The following is a 16,768-nucleotide window of genomic DNA, read 5'->3' on the forward strand; positions in this document are numbered from 1 at the left end:
GCAGCGCTGCCGCTCGGCCCTGCGCCGCGCCCCCGGCGGCCCAGCACCGCCCCCCCCCCCGGGACAGCCCCCGGCCCCGCCCCGCCGCGCTGGCCCCGCACGTCGCACCCCGCACGGCCGCCACGGCCGCAGCATCGGCGCCCTTAGGGACCCCTGGCGTGCGGCATCCACCCCCCGGAGAGCCCTGGCATGCAGCATCCCCCGGCCACAGCACTCATCCCCTTGGGGACCCCCTGGCACCCACCACCCGTGCTCTCAGGGGCTCCATGGCATATTCCAGCCACCAGCCACAGCGCCCATCCCCTTGGGGACCCCCTGGCACACAGAACACCCCAGCCACAGCACCCATCCCTTTGGGGACCCCCTGGCACACAGAAGCCACAGCACCCATCCCCTCAGGGACTCCCAGCACCCAGCATCTCGCAGCCACGCTGATCCTTCACATCCCTTCCTGGCATCAGCCCCCTGGGACAGACAGCAGCCTAGCAGATGCCACCACCCCAGCCAGGTTCAGAAGGACAACAGCAGTTTTGGCAACATCAAGGCACCGCCTGCACCTCTCAAAGCCACAAAGCCCTTTTCCTTTGCAGAAATGGAAGAGGAGGGAGGGATGCGTGCAGTGGAGGCCGGAGTGAGGGATGCTACTGGATCCAGGCTAGGTGTGAAATGCCTGCAGGGAGCCCCTGCTCCCCTGCTTTACCATGCCAAGGGGGACTGCTCCCCGAAACTCACACAGGGAAAGTAAAGGTCCAGCACTAGCTTCTGCAAGCACTCAGCACAAGTGTTAAAAGCAGGCTGAGATCTGAACAGAGGAATCTGTTAACTTTAAGCCTCCTTGCAGCCTGCTGGTGATGGACACCCCCCCTACCCTGCCCAGCCCCAGTTCATCTCCTCTCCCCGTTATTGTTGGACAGCCAGGTCCCAGGGCTCTTAACCACAGGTAGGGCAGGAAGCAGCTGCTCTAAGCAGGGCTGGATACACAGCACCCCTTTCACAGACCCAAACACTGCCTGGCCTGAGCAAGCCATCTGCAGAGCCTCCACGCTTGGTCTTGTGTGAGGCTTTCAGGGCATGATGGAGAGGGTGTAGACCTGGAGGCAACTTCTGAAATATCAGGGTAACTCCAGTCCCCCTCTCAGAGCAATCCCTCCTTGACTGGGCCAGTCAGGCACTTGGGGAAATAAGGCTGCTGCCCCCGCAGCGGCTCCCCAGTACATAAAGGCACCGTGGTGGGCTCTTGCAATGGCTCTGCCGGTCCAGCATCAAGCTCTGCTCATCTTCTGCTGGTTTCAGTCACAGCACAGAAGAAAGCCACGAGATGACTTCAGTCTTCCCTTGATGCCAACAGGCATTGCACTTATTCCACTGTGGCAAAGATGCTATTTGAGCTAATCCATAAAACCCCAATTCCTTCTACTCCTAGCTGCCTTCCCCTATTTCATTTGAGTTGAACTCTGAGCCCTCAGAGGGTTCCATCTAGGAGGAGGACCCCAGCCTCATCTCCCTCAGAGACCCTCAACACCCCAGCACTACAGTCTTGCTTGCACCCAGCACCATCCACGGCCGCCGCACTGCTCCGTGAGGCGCTGCCAAATAAATGTTTATAGGACACCAACAGGATGAAGGAAAAAGAGAAAAACAGCATTAACACATTCACCGGTGCTGGGAAGGAGGGCCAGGAATGTAAACGGAGCCTGGAGGCAGTCCGAAAATGGTAACAGCTGGAAAGCAGGGCTGGAAAGTTTGTTAATCAGGATCCTAGATACTAGCCAGGCTCCCAGCCTTTGGCTTAGCCAAAATGCCCTTTCCTGAGCTGCTCTGCTGAATTTTACAATTGAGCGCCACCGGGCAGAGCCCAGCAGTCACACATGCAGACAGCAACTACTCCAGTTTAAAACTCAAATCAAGAGCTACAAATCCAACCAAAGTTTCATTCACTCTGCTGCATGTGAAATTACCCTGGTTTAGTTCATTTACAGCTCGCTAACAATTAAGAGCTTCAGTCCTAGGTTGAAATTTTACCAATTTTTTATTTTTAATTTTCTAATTTTAGCTCCCAAATCAGCATCTAGAAACTGCCCCTGCCCTGAGGAGCACATGGAAAGCCAGGGCACCCCACGCACACACACCTCACTGGAGGGGCTTTGGAAGCCAGGATTAAAAAAAAAAAAGCACCCAAAAATTCAGGAGGAAAACAGTTGTCACTCCCCTAAGCTTGACATCGCATGGGCAAAGCCAAATCCAGAACAGGGAAGCTCCCAAATGCCTCATCAGCTTTTTTTTTTTTAATTTTGCTCCTCCCCTCCATACACACGCTTCAAATTCACTAACGTTTCAGAATTAAAAAAAGAGCAACCCATGATCCACTGCTCCCATGCAGTGGTGGAAGGAAAAATGACTTATTTTTATTTTCTTTTATTTTTTAAAAAGCCTCGCTGTCCATTTCCAAGCAACACATCTTTCCGCTGGATTTTTTTGCCCCGCCAGGCTCTAGGCACCCCTTAACAGAGAATTCGGGCACAGAGCCAGAATTTGGGGAGAATACACAGGACGGAGCAGCAGCGCAACACACATGCTCTGCACCAGCAGCGGTGCCTGCTCCGAAGAAGCAGGATTTCCTCACTGCCTTCTCCACCCCTGCTCCTACATTCCATTTTTTAACTCAGTATCAGTCTGCAGAGGAGCGCAAGAAGCAAGAGTATAGTAATAAAAACAATTTAATAATAATACTTTAATAATAACCTGGGTAACAGTGTGACGTGACAGCCCTAAGCCAGACTCCCAGCAGACCAGGGGCACTGCTGCTGCAATACGTGCCCACATCCATGGGAGGTCACGGCAGGACCACCCCGGATACCTTTGGGTACCCCCAAACCCAGGTCAGTGGCACCCTTGGCACTGCCCCCCCAGCTTGGCCCGTGGGACCTCAGCAGCTGTGGGTGGTTTGGGAATGCGGCATGCTGCTGTGATATTTCATGCGCGGAGTCTGCATCCCTAAGTGATGCACACAGGGCTGGGTTGCTGGTAGTTTGCTGACACCCACAAAAATTGTGGGACCCCAGAATCCGGCTGTTGCAGCCAGCAGGAGGGGATGCCCTGCTCCCACCCATCCCACAGCACCCTTCCTACTAGGGGGGAAAAGGTTTCCACTGCTCACAGCCCCCGCATACCAAGCAGATGGTATAAAAAAAGGCTGACTTTGCAGCTACTTGCTTTAAAACTTAATACATACATGTTACTGAAATTACAATTGTCCTGGACCAGGACAATTTGTGGCAACACACCTGCATCAGCACAGTCCCCTCCAAGGGCATGAGCCTGAGCCAGGTACCTCCAGGAGCAACAGATGGGGCAGCCAAGTCTACAGCACAGGCTGAGGGATGCAGCCAGGCCAGGGACTGGGCTTAAACGTGCTCCTGGTCACGGGAAGCCCTCAAGGATGAGACTGGGTGGGGGCTGCTAAGAAACAGTTTACATGATGGCCTTAGCTGCCCAGCTGATATTTCAGGAACTTGCCCAGCACTCACAAGGCAGGGATGGGCGCAGTGTACTGGTGTGAGCTCCTTTCAGCTTCAGCTAGAAGGGGTCACCAGGGTGGGAGTACCCCTGGGCTGGTGCAAACATGCATTTAGTAGCAACATGGGAAATTGCTGGGGGTTTGCCATTTAAGTTTGGCTTAAATTCAGGGGTTGCTTTGCACGTTTGGAGTCTGGCCTGGACACATCCCAAGCAGGACTTTCTTTGGCACCTCTCCAGTTTGATGCCCAGGTCTATATAGGCTTTAGCACGTGGTGGTGCAGGATAAATGACCAATTTGCAGCAGTTTTGTACACGAGTACATGTACTGTGGCAAGATCAGATTTTGCTGTACATGAAATTTTGCAATTGGGTCCCGCCTTAACCCTGGGCTGTTGATTCTGGGTTTGACACTCCCCTGCTCTCTGTACACCGAGTTCCACCTGGCTGAGGTGGGAGCTCACTCCTGATTTACTGTCCTCGGCTGGGATCCCATTTTCCCAAATTGGAAATCTGGAAAGTAACTTACCTAAAGAAATTGGGACAGGGGAACACCACCACCACCACCCCTTAAAATACAAAGAAAGGAGAGTTGACCCACATTTGCTCCATAGGGAAGGGAAAAAATCCCCCCTGCAGCCCGAGTCACCATCAGAAGAAACCTGCAGCACCTCGATTTAATAGAACCAAGATCTTTATTGATCTCATTGTAACAGCAACCACTGGCGAGAGCTTTTCTCCTCCCGAACACCTGCCTGAAGAGACGGTAAAAAAACCCAAATCTATACCCTGACTAGCGGAGGAGCTGCCCCGGCGAGGCCAGGCACTCCCTCTCTGCTCTTCAGCCCCGAGCCCAGTTATAAAAAAAAACACCAGGAGAAAGTCGCTGGGATGGGGAACGGAGACGAAAGGAGATTGGAAAAGGGGGCATTTAGAAAAAAAAAGTGGTTTCCCTCCAGCTCCTGTCCATAAGTTAAGTTGTCCTCAGATACTATTTTATTTTTTTTCTGGCTTGGAGAGCAGGTTTCCCAAAATGAGTGGCTGTGCCGAGGGTGCTGGGTCCCTGCATCCACGGTGGCCATCCCCACTCTGCAAAGAATGTCCTTGCCCCTGCCCCTGCCGCTCCCTCGATCCGAGGGCCTAACAGACCTCCTAGGATCTTTGCTTTAAGGAAAATATATTTATTTATATATAATATATATATTTGTGTGTGTCTTATCACCACCCACCCACACGCATATACATATTTCTACTTGCACTCACTCACTCGTGCGCCTATTATGGCCGGCTACATGTCCATGTCACATCCCACCAAGCGTGACCCATGCAAGGGAAAGCATGGAAGAGACCTCCCATTCCCTTAGGTTTTTTGCTTTTTTCCCCCAAAACGAGCGGCATCCCCCCTTGCAAGAAAAGCAGCTGGAAGATGGGAGCTCGCAACCAGCCACCATGCCGACCCACACCAAACACACCTAGAGAAATAAATTATTGGACGGAAAGTGCACAAAGCCTGCAGCACGAATGCCGGTGTGGGACGTACCCATCCCTGGCACACACCAGAGCCACAGTCCCAGCAGGCAATGAGTCCCCACGGCTGAGTACCAGGGCAGAGACAACCCCGGGGAGGGAGGGAAGATGGATGGAGCAGGCACTCGGGTGGTGGCTGATAAAATGGCACTTGAGAAGGTTGCAAAGCTGTTGATAGCTCCCAACAAGCAGTTAAAAAACACAGGGCGGGTCTCGCTGGTTCAGGGGGCACAGCACGGCACTGCCGCAGTGTCCCCTGCCACGCATGCCCTCACCTAACACTGCTCTTCAAGGCAAGAGTCGCACCAAGAGAAAAAAATAAATCCCATCTCTGGGGGGTTTCAAGATGCCAGGCACAGGCAGGATGGCCATGATGTGCCAGGCCAGCAAAGCCGCCTGCGGCAGGGACGTTGGTACGGAAACTCTTTATCCATGGCAGCACGACCTGGCCAGGGGAAGCCCTGGCATGAAAAGCAAGCAGAGGATGGCACCGATGCTGGCACCCTGCAACTGGAGTGCCCTGGCCACTGCACTGCATCCCTGCGGTGTCTCACCAGTGAGTGCCCGCAAGCCCCCTGGGCGCCTAGTTATTCCTGAGACATCCAATGGCGCCGAGGGATTTAGCTCCTGTATTATTCACATTTTAAAGGGTGTGTGTGGGGTGTTTAAAAAAAAAAGAAAAAAGCACTAGAAAGCACTTTCCCAGAGGTGCTTGTCCCCAGCCTGAAAAAAGAAGCATTGCTGGTAAAGTGCCCCTTTTTAGTACCAAAAAAAATAAAATCAAGGGCTTTTTTGTAACATATGGCTATGTTGCTTTGAGTCCTGGCTGGTGGGCTGGGGACACAGCCCCCTGTTGAAGGGCCATGATGGAAGAAATCCAGGTAGGAGAGAGATGTGGGCATGCTGCCCAACGCTGTTGGGGACTAACTTGGACCCCCCAAGCACCAAAGGGAACAGGCTGCCAACACTGTCCTCCACTGAATGCCAGCAGGTCCTGGGGGTGCAAACAGACACTCGGTTTTAGAAGCGATGCTTTCCCCCTCCTCCTAAGAGGCTGCCCAAATTTTTCAGGAGAAGGGGCAAAGGGGGTGACACAGCTCCAGACTGCCAAGCTGCTGGCAATGGGAAGTTCTGGGGTAACGGGAGGGGGGGTTTTGGAGGGGGGGGCCACGAGGCAGCAGAAGAGGCAAAGGGATGTTTTAAAAAGAAGCCTGGTAGAAATCAGGCTGTCAGTGGGCAGAGAAGGAGAAGGAGGAATAGGGCCGGATCCAGAAGGGATGCTCCGTCTGGCACAGGCTGGGACCAGTCACCCACAAAGTGGGAGAAGCCAGAGCTGAGCTCCCTGGAAAGAGGGGGGGAAGCAAGCAGGGAGGGGGACACCGGCGGGGTCCGCTGTCGCCTCCGCGTCGCCGGGACGGATCCTGCTAAGCCGAATGGGGTGTGCACAGGTCTGGGGAGTTGCTGCCTCTCCGTGGTTCCCGCTCAGATATCCATCTCGAACTGAGCGTCGTCCCCTGGTGAGAGTCAAGGTGAGATGCGTTAGGGGGACCACCCCCCACCCCAAATCCCCCCACCCCACACCGGGGGTCCCTTACCCATGGATGGCTTCCCCTCCTGGTGGTTCAGGTTGTTGGTGTCTGCTTTGGGCTCCTCGCCGGCCGAGCTGGGGCTGGTGACACCGGGAATATTGGGGAGGTGACAAGGTGGGGTCTGGGCCATGGGGGAGTTGCGGCGGTCCAGCAGGAACTTGCGGTCGTAGATGATGCGGGTACCTGCAGGGGGGATGAGAGGAGGGTGGGGGGCTCCGGCCCGGCAGCGCGGGTTGGCAGGAGTCTCCAGGCTGAATGGGCACCCTGGCCAAGGGCCTCCGGTGGGTGATAATTGGGCCCTGGACAAACACCCCCGGCAGCACCGGGTAGCCGCTGCCCCGGGGCGCCCGCCGCGAGCCCAGCAAACCCCGGCAGGGTGGGAGCGCACCGCGGGGCATCCCGCGTCCCCTCCCCCGGCCAGGGACGAGGGATGCTCCAACCCCGGGGTGTCCAAGCGGGCCGGGGCAGAGCCCCCCACCCCTCAACACCGACACCTCGCCGGGCGTCGACCCCCACCGGCCGCGTCCCGCCGGGGCCGCCTGCCACCCCGCACCGGGGGCCGCCTGCCACCCCGGCGGGACCCTCCGCGCCCCCGTTGCACCCCGGAAAAGCAACAAGCCCTGCTCCAGGCGCTCGCCTTATGGACACCAGCGGCTGGCGCTCCCTGTACGCGATATACAGGCGCGATACAGGCGCGATAGGCGGCGCTCAGAGAGGCGGCGGGAGCGCTCCCCCGGCGGGGCCGCCGCCCCGCAGGCCCCGGCTGCCCCCGCGCTTACCTCCCGGCGTGGTGGAGAAGAGGGTGCCGCCGGGGGTGGTGCAGTAGTCCGGGGGCAGCTGCTCGGCGTCGCTGAGGGCCACGGTGCGGGTGGGGATGGCCCGGCTCTGGCTGGGCTGGCGGCCGCCGGCGGACGACATGGCCCCGCGCTATTGTCCCCGCGGAGGCGGCGCGGAGCGGGCGCCGCCCCCCCGCCTCCCCTCGCCCCCCCGCTGCCGCCGCGCAACCGCGCTCCGGCCGCCGCCGGCAGGGGGCAGGCGCGGGGGCGGGGAGCGCTGCCCGCGCCCTCCCACGTGGTCTAGCGGTGAGGATTCCTGGCTTTCACCCAGGCGGCCCGGGTTCGACTCCCGGCGTGGGAAGAGCGTTTTTGGGGTTGCGGGGTGGGTGGGAAGGTGTCCAGTCTTCCGCCGGGACCGCCCGCGCACCCGTGTCGTCGTGGCCAGGGCGCCTTCCGCCAAAACATTTTGACTGAGCCGAGCTGGTCAAGGTCACCAGGAAAGGGGACACACTCCATATCCCAAAGGTACCAGCCCAAAAAAGTTGCAATTCCCACACCCCAAGGGCTACACCACCCCGAGATGATCAGGAAAGGGGACACACCCCCATATCTCAAAGTACCAACCCAGAAAATTGGGATTCCTGTACTCTGAGGTCCATGCCAGCCCCAGATGATCAGGAAAGGGGATGCATCCCTCTGTCCCAAACCAGGAATGGAGGTGCATCCCCATACCCCAAGCACGCCACCCTCAAAAGCTGGGACTCTCATACCCGGAGGGTCATGCCAAGCCCAGCACTGCCTCCCTCCCTCCCTCCCCTGGGAACGCTGATCCCACCAGTTATTTTTAGCATCCCTCTCCCGAGAGGCTGGAACTGCTGGTTTCCTCCCGCAGCCGTGGATCCCCCCAGCCACAGCACACCCCCGGCGGGACCGGGCGCCCGCCTGCACAAGAGGATGGGTGAGGCAGTAGCGCGGGTGGCCAGAAAGGTGAATGACACGGTGGAGAACAAAACGGATTCCCTGGGTAAGCCTGGCGCTCCGGCTCAGCTCCCGCTTGGGGCCTGGAGGAGGATCATGTGTCTGGGAGCAGGGCTCTATTTTTTGCTGCCACAGTCTAAAAAAAGCTGTTGGCCTCCCCTCTGCGTGCTGCACCCGAGGCTCCTGCAGTCCTGGGGAAGGGAAAGTCTCCCCAGGCCCCTCAAAGTTTGAATGGGTTCCCAGCAATGGCACATAATCCCATGGGACATGCCCCAGGGATACAGTCCCTCCTTGCGAGCGATAACAGGAACCAGGCTTTTCCCCATATCACCTTGTTAGATTTGGGGGTTCCTGCAGTTTTGCCTATTTCTAGCAAATATCAGAGACTCATGCAGCTCATCAAAAAGAGAGAGATGAAAGCAACTCATTTTTGTTCATGCTGGATTCCCAGCCCCGGGGTACAAAGCAGCATGCACGGAGAGCCAGAGCTTCATCGCTCAGCCCCTTGACATCCTCCCGAGTGAGATCAGCAGAGGAGGGCTGAGCTGGTGCAGCCCCCACCATGGCTTTGGGGAGGGGCAGGCAGCAGAGCATCACCGGGCCAGGATTCAGGGTTTCCACCCCCCAGCACGTCCTGGGAGGGGAAACAGAAACAACTCAGAGCAAAGCAAAAATGCCAGCAGGTGAGAGGCATGGACAAATTCTTTTCCCTTTCCCATGGGGCAAGCACCCATGACCATGAGAAATCCAGCCGGGAGCATACCCAGGGAAAGCCCCGCTCCACCCTTATCCTGATCAGCAATGGATGAGACATCCCTGCACTGCTTGACCATCCCTAGGGAGTCAGTGACATGCAGGAGAGGGGTTACTGAAGTTTTTAGATATGGACAGGCTGGCTGAGGGTTTCCAAAAGGACACTGCAGCATGGAAATATTTGCAATGTGATTTAGGGCTGAATGCAGCTAAAGCAGAACAGCCTTAGCATCATCTAAGGGGGACAAACTACTTGTACTTGGAGGTGACTGCAAAGGTCCCTGCAACAGAGGAGTATGGCATGGGACATTACAGCATCCATGGGTGGCAGCACCCAGACAGGCAAATCAAACATGAAGGGATGGAAAACCAGATGGAAAGCATTGCTCCAACCCAGCTGGGTGCATTATAACGTGCCTGGGTCTCTCTGGGGGCAGATCTGGCTAACTGCAAGCTGATGACCTTCCCCATCGGCATCTACAAAGCCATGAGGAGCGTCACTGAGGGGATTCACTGCATCTCCCTGGCAAACAACGAGCTGAAGTCCCTCACCAGCCGATTCGTCACCACCTTCAACCAGCTGAGAGGTAAAGGACAGCCCCACTGTTTGCAACAGCCACTTCCAAACCCCCAGGGCCCAGAAAAAAACCCCTAGGTTACTGCAGAGAGGGCACAGCACCACAGTTTCCCCATCGCAGTTTTTGCTCCTCCACACTTGCACCTCATTCCAGGCACTAGTTCAGAACCCCCAGAATCCATTTTTCTTTACCCTTGAGGAAGGGGGCACTGGTTTTGCTCCCACCCACCCTCCCCAACGCATGCCCTGCCACCTTACAGCCACTTTCAGCATTGGCCAGGCTGCTGCAGGGTCACTCATGATCCTCCTCCAGCTCCTTCCAAGGATGGAGCTGGGGATGAAAGAGAACAGGAAAGGCAGCCCGGGCATAATGGGGCACAGTGGAGATGGGGCATTTCAGGCTGCAAGAAGGCATGCTGGCTGGGTACTGGCTAATTAGCCCCAATCATGAGACAGCAACAGTTGGTCACTCCATCTGCTGCAGGAGATGGGGACACTCATCAGTGCATGGCTGGTGCCATGGGGACATGTCCCAGTGGAGCCCAGCAAAAGCAGTCAGAAGCTAATCTGCTAGAACAGGGATCCTCAAACTACGGCCCGCGGGCCAAATACGGCCCCCCAGGGTCCTCAATCCGACCCCTGGTATTTACAGACCCCCCCCCGCCGGGGTTGGGGGGGGGAAACCAAGCAGCCGCAGATGGCTGCCTGCCACTTCATCTGCGTGCCGGCCCCCTGTTTAAAAAGTTTGAGGACCCCTGTGCTAGAACATAGTAATGCAAGCATTCAGAGCATCCAGCACCATGGGTTTGAACGCTGGTGACTGCACTGGGGCTTTGCCTGCCTGCAGCAGCACTGTGGGCTCTGGCAGCTTTTAAAAGCTAGTATTTTGCTCATACAGTGTACTGCATGAGTACTGCTGTGGTGGGTGTCTGGGAAGATTTCCCATGTTGTGCTGGAGCATCATCCATGAAAACTCCCCTCAGCTGGAGAAAAGAAACATGTTGAGCAAAGGAAATCAATTTTCATTTTCTAGACAGTACAGGAGCCCTGGGGGTTTTAGGGGGAAGGTCTTATTTCCCAACAAGGGCTTTGCTCCACTAGTGAACAAATCACTCCAGTGATGAGCCTGCTGGGCCTCAGCAGGGCTGTTACAGGGGAGAGATGCCCTGGGCCCTGCACCAGTCTGAATAAGGCAGGACCTATAAATACCAGGTATTAGCAGGGGCAGGGCAGCATGCATAGGTATTTATAGAGCAGAAAGCCCTGTGTCACTGGAGAAGGGCCCTGGGACAGCAGGATTTGGGTTGTTGTTCCCACAGCTAATGGCCTTTTATGCAGGAGTGCTGCTCCTGGCCCCACAGGAGCTCATTTCCAGGGAGGAAAGCATCACAAGGGTTAAACTCCATAGAATAGATCTTTTTCACATATAAATGCATTTCTTCCACCACTGTTTATACCTCAGAAGGGGTTCAGGCATATGAAGATAGAAAACTAGCCTTAAGCCATGACAAACATCCATTGGTGAGAGGGGAATTGCATCAACTTCACTAAGAAATACTGCTTATGCCTGCAGCACCTGCTTGCAAAATGTTGCAGAGGTTTCATTAGGAAAGGCTGAGGAAGCCAAGAAATGTATAATTCCTAAAAGCAGTATTTTGCAGCAGGCAAAAGTATGATGGCAAACAATGCAGATGAGAAAAAACACTCATTTTTAGAGTTGGAATCCCATTATTGGATGTGACAGCCCATGGGGGACAGAGGTTGTAAATTAAGCTATGCATTAATTATTTTCCCATTTTTTTACCCACACCATCCCACCACCTCTCTCCTCCAAAACTGCAGAGCTCAACCTGGCAGGCAACTACCTACACCGCCTGCCTGAGGAGATCACCTCCCTGCTGCACCTCCGGGCCATCAACCTCTCCCGTAACAGGTTTCGGCATTTCCCAGAGCACCTGGCCGCGGTCACCACCCTGGAGACCATCGACCTGGAAGAGAATGAGATCACAGGTGAGAGGGACCTTATCCCACTGGAGGTGAGGATGAGCATCACCCTGGAGCAACTGCACTTCCCAGTGGTGATGCCAATCCACATCCCTGGGCAGGGAGAGATGCTGGCTTGAAGCTTTGCTTGTGGTCCATCACCCCCAGCAGATTCAGCCAGGCTGCGGGATGGCTTAGTGACCCAGCAGAAGGAGCATGAATTTGACAGGGGCAAGGGCACACAGGTGCGCAAGGGAGATGCTAAATAGACAGAGCCTTGTTAGCCACTTGCTTTTGCTAACGCTTGTGCTCCCTTCTAGGGCAAAGCTGTTGCAGGCATAGGGGGAATCAAGCCCTGTTCAGTCCACCCTATTCACCAGACTGGGATATAGCTTTCAAAGGCAGCTCTAGCTGTAACTCAAAATCGCCAGGTTTCATAAAAAATTAACCTGACTGCAGAACCCAGCCTGAAGGATGCTGGGCTGAAATGTTTGCTGCTAGGCAAAGCAAGGGCACAAGCCCACCTGAACATTTCCCAAAGCAAATAGGAGCTGCTACACTACAAAATCCCCTAACAAAAAAGAAATTAGAGGGATGGAAAGAACCACTCATCCCTCAACCCTGAAGTGGGAGGAAAATCTTTCATGCGCAAAGCTGAAGCCTCTGGAGTCCCCAAGAGCTGGGCAAAAGGGGCAGCTGTTGCACATAGATAAAAGGGGATTTATTTAGGAGTGAGCTTTGAAAGAGCCCAGGCTGGAGCATCCCACAGCCCATGCAGATCCCTGGGGAGGTGAATATTGAGTCCACTCAATTTTGCCGTTTTATCTGGGATGGCTTCAGCTGCTGCTGGGAAAGCTGCTCCCTGCAACATGAGTTTTATTAACAGCATCAGCTGCTCCCTGGCCATGCCTATAGAAACATGAGACATTAAGTACTGCTTCCATGACAGCCAGTGAAAGACATGGTTTTTCCTCACCCCTTTTTTCTCTCCTACCTCCCAGAGAGAGAGCTGTCTCTCTTAGTTCCCTCCATCACTTTTTGAGCTTAATTGGCTGATTTCTATCAGACCTGGTCTCCAAACACCATATTTTCCACTCATTTTGTGGAAGCAGGCTGCTGTGAGAAGGGAATGCAGCTTTTTGTTGCTTTTTTCCCCTGCCCAAATGCAGGGAGGCAAGGATGCATCAAGGGTTGTACCCAGCTGGATTAATCCTGGGGGAGAGGTGGCTAGAAAACCCAGCTGCCAGGCTTGGTCACCTCCTACAACGCTCCCCTTGGCTGCTGTTACCAGACTCAGGAAAACTAATGAGAGGATAGACATTAACAATTTCAAGCTGAAATGTTTCAGGGACTTAACTTATTAATGAACACAATGCTGTCTGGCTGCAGAAATAGGTGAGATTAACCTGTTTTACGCATTTTCTAGAAGGGGAAGCAGCAGCGATTAGAAAGCCAGGGGTGTTGCAGCCTATTTTTCCAAGGAAAACAGAAGCCTGGGCTAACACATTGCTCCTGCCAGCCCTTCCCAAATGCCTCCCAGGCTCCTTTGCACAGGAGTTTGCATTTATACATATATAAAAAAGTATGTATATTTATATACCGATACTGTTTTACGTATTGTTTATGAGCTGGTATTTATATATGCACCTTTTCCTTCCACAACACCCTGGCTAACAGGGGAAGGAAAATTAAGAGTCCATCAGCTTGAATTCAATTGGCTCAAATTTTGGTTTTCCTTACTAGCAAAATAGGATTTGAGCCTCTCACACAGCAGCATGGTAGCAAGAGCGTAGGAGATGGCACCATCTTTTTTTCTCTCCTGTTTCAGCTAGCTGAGGACTGATCTTACAAGAAACAACCAAAATATTCTTGAAAAAGCTGTTAAGGCATCTGGAAGTTAATCTTGGTGCTGCTCCTCAGCAGCGATACCTACATGCCTCCAACTAGCCCAACATAGGAAAGAGTTACCCCAACAGCACAAAAGAGAGCAGAAGCCATATTTTGCTGCCTTTTATAGTCTGGGACCCAGGTTGCCCCACTTAGCCCACTAACAAGGTGAGGACCTGGCTCCAGATAAAAGACCAGAAGGCAAACAGATGCTTTGTAGACCATGGGTGGGAGATAGAGGCTAAGAAAGGGCTGTTGCTTGTTCTATTGGTACAAAGCTTAGAGATCATCTGGTTTATGGTGCTGCTACAGTCATGTACCACTGCTGGTCCTGCTTATTTTCCTCTGCCTTCTTAGTGATGCTGAAAGAGCTCATAGCAGGGCTGCAAACCAGTTTTAGAAGCACCTGTTAGAAGAGGACTGAGTCACCTTCCAAGACATACTGAATGTTGTAGGCAATGTTTTCCAGCTAAAGGGAAATGGGAGTAAAAGGAGACTAATTAATGCCTGCCTGGAGCCTGTGGGCTCTGAAAGATGTTTAGTGCCATCATCTGCCCTTTTCATCTCAATAAGCTCTTAACTCTGGAGTGTAATTGTGTATATATCAATGTCAGTTATATTAACTCTTTCCCTGCTAATTAGGGTTATATCAAACTAGCATTTTCAACTCCCAAGTCCCTGGGGACTTTTTGGTATCTGAAGCTTCAGTTTCTCTTTCTTTTATTCCTTGATTAATGGCTTAATGAAGAAGATATTGAGACAGCAAGGGGGATGCTGTAGACCACTCTCAAAGCTGGGCAGGTCACTGCTGGGGGAAACTGGCTAATTTTGTCCTGAGCATCAGGGAGAACCACTCTTAATTTGGGATAATGGCATGGAAAATGTATCTTTGTTAATAGCTGCAGAGGAGCCAGCGAGCAGGTTTGGAGAAGGCTGGCAGCCACCAAAGGATGTAGGTAATGCCAAAAGGTGACAGGAATCAGCTCCACTGAGCTGAGCAGGGTCCTTCTCCCCCAGTTCGCAGCTGCATGTGGCTGTGAGGCTGTGGGGGCTGTGAGTGTTCACTACCCAGCTCCTCAGATGCCTTGGCAGCCCTTTCATATCCATCTCATTGAATGTCTCCTGATGCCTTGGCTGCCCTTTCTTCTGAAGGAGCTAGGTTTTTCACTCACTTATTATCATATTCTGATCTGAGAAAACTGCTGTTTGCTTTCATTATGAAAAAGCCCGTTTTTGCTTAACCGGTGAAGCCTGTATGAATAATTCAGGCTCAAATGCAAGTGCCTTATCCACTGGGGAGCCAGCAAGTGATACTTTGGGTTGCTTAGAGAGGAGTTTGAGGCTCCCACGGTAGGGCCGTATAGCTGCAGGCTGCACTGCATGCCTTGCCTGTTGCTTCATGCCGGAGTGAGTCACTGCTCACTACCTCAAACCAAGCTGCAGAGCTGGGCTTTTCCCATTCTGTTCCCTAAAATATTTTTCTTAACTAACTACGTTTATGCAAAGTGGGGGTTTATCACTCTGTATATCCTTAGAAGATCACTAAACAGGAAGATCTAATTAAAAAAAAAAAGTATTTGTGCATCAAAGGAAAAAAAAAACAACAAAATTATGGGGAAGTGGTGGTGAACAAATCCACTATAAAAAAATCCATGTGAAGTTCAGCCTGATGACAAAGATGCACTGCTAAGAGATGTGTAGTACAGAAAACTCCACCACTCTCTGGAGGAGGGGAAAAAAAGCACCATCAAGGTATTTGAGTGTTTTTTTCCAACATAAATTGTTTCATGGTTTTAAAATTGCATAATCACCTGCCCAGCTATAATTACAACACTGCATTTCTGCTCCAAGTATTGGCAGAAGAAATCAGAGCTGGGGATATAAAAGACTCCCATCATTTTGGTGGCCCCATTAAAAAGAAACCATTTTTTGTAAACTCAGGCAGGTGGGCTTCTCATGCCCAAAATATTGTTATTTGTAACAAAAAGCTAAATCTATCATATTTTAATGATCTTAATGGTTAGATTTTTGTATCGGTCTTGTTCCTTTGCTCTCAGCGGATTCACATAAGGACTATCCATGAGACTTGCACCTTTTTTTAATGCAAAAAGGGTTTCCTCTAGAAACCCTGTCTAAAGGAAAACATCCAAATTCATGGAAATGCAAAATAGGAGGGTGCCCAGGAATGGCTGAGAGCCATTTTGCAGCCTGTCCAACAAGGGCAAAGAGCATGTGCTCTCCCATTAGCCTGGTGAGTGCTCCTGGGCATTGCAACACGGGGATAAAATAAGGTAATAAGTCTTTGCATACGGATTCAGCACCCCAGCAGGAGTTTCTTTTTAGGACTGGGAGAACTGGAGGGCAGTGTCCACATGTAATATTGTGGTGTTTGCACCTCGCAAAGACATTTGCTTGAGTAGTCATATAATTTGATCTTTTATTATGTTTCTGTTTTGGTAAATGCCCAGAGACTGGTGGGAGCAGGGTTTGCTCCAGGCTGCCCATCAACCCACGCTTTCACCCACTCTGCTCTGAATTCCCCGGCAGCTGACACCAGGATGGACACTCACCTCGGTGCTCTCTCTTGCAGAGGTGCCAGTGGAGAAGCTGGCCTCCATGGCATCACTGCGGAGCCTCAACCTGCGGGCAAACCCTGTCAACCCTGAGGTGCGGCTGCTGGTCCGGCCCCTCGTCCCCTTCGACCTGCTGCTGTCACCAGAGGAGCCTGTCCCCAAAGCCTGAGAAGGTCTCGGGGTGCCTGGGCAAGCTCTCACAATGGGCAACTGCCTGCAAGAGTGGTTTGATTTAGGTCGGTCCCTGCTATGCCGCTATTTCTGCACGTCTGAAATGTGCAGTGAGGCAGCCAGTCCCTCTTTTTTTCCTTAATAAAAAGCAAGCAGCAGGGCTCCTCCAAAGGGATGGCTCTGTCAGCTTCTGAGCCAAGGAATCTCCCACTGTGTGTTTTGGGGAGGCAGGGGAGCCACAATGAGTGTGGTGCGAGGTTTGGGTAAAACTGGGGGTTGGATGTTTGGCTACATCCCTCCCACCTGGCTGGTGATGGGGAGCAGCTGGGGCTGGGACAGTGGCTGTAAGGGTTCCTGCTGGAGTTGCTGACATGGCAGTGTGCCAAGTGCCCGATTAAATGTTTTCCTCTTACATGTTTTTTTTCATATTTGCTTAAA

General features: G+C 53.1%; 2 protein-coding genes across 4 annotated transcripts; one reads left to right on the forward strand and one right to left on the reverse strand.

Annotated features, from left to right (window-relative positions):
* Positions 1-4,188: 4,188 nt before the first annotated feature.
* On the reverse strand, positions 4,189-7,624 carry EIF4EBP2 (eukaryotic translation initiation factor 4E binding protein 2). Its single transcript, XM_080401808.1, has 3 exons — positions 7,412-7,624; positions 6,639-6,815; positions 4,189-6,557 (listed from the first exon to the last, which is right to left on the reverse strand). Exons 1-3 carry the CDS (start codon positions 7,548-7,550, stop codon positions 6,526-6,528), a joined length of 348 nt encoding a protein of 115 aa, XP_080257934.1. The 5' UTR covers positions 7,551-7,624; the 3' UTR covers positions 4,189-6,525.
* A 102-nt stretch (positions 7,625-7,726) lies between these two features.
* Positions 7,727-16,742, forward strand: LRRC20 (leucine rich repeat containing 20). Of its 3 annotated transcripts, none has more exons than XM_080401776.1 (4): positions 7,727-8,432; positions 9,577-9,726; positions 11,559-11,726; positions 16,177-16,742. In XM_080401776.1, the coding sequence occupies exons 1-4, from the start codon at positions 8,066-8,068 to the stop codon at positions 16,326-16,328; spliced, it is 837 nt and encodes a 278-aa protein (XP_080257902.1). In that variant the 5' UTR covers positions 7,727-8,065; the 3' UTR covers positions 16,329-16,742. The 3 variants fall into 3 exon arrangements, with proteins under 3 accessions (XP_080257902.1, XP_080257903.1, XP_080257904.1); XM_080401777.1 differs by having other exon boundaries at positions 9,625-9,726; XM_080401778.1 differs by lacking the exon at positions 9,577-9,726.
* The last annotated feature ends 26 nt before the right edge of the window (positions 16,743-16,768 follow it).

The sequence above is a fragment of the Falco punctatus genome (genome assembly GCF_963210335.1).
Source record: "Falco punctatus genome assembly, chromosome: 9".
Taxonomy (NCBI): Eukaryota; Metazoa; Chordata; class Aves; order Falconiformes; family Falconidae; genus Falco; species Falco punctatus.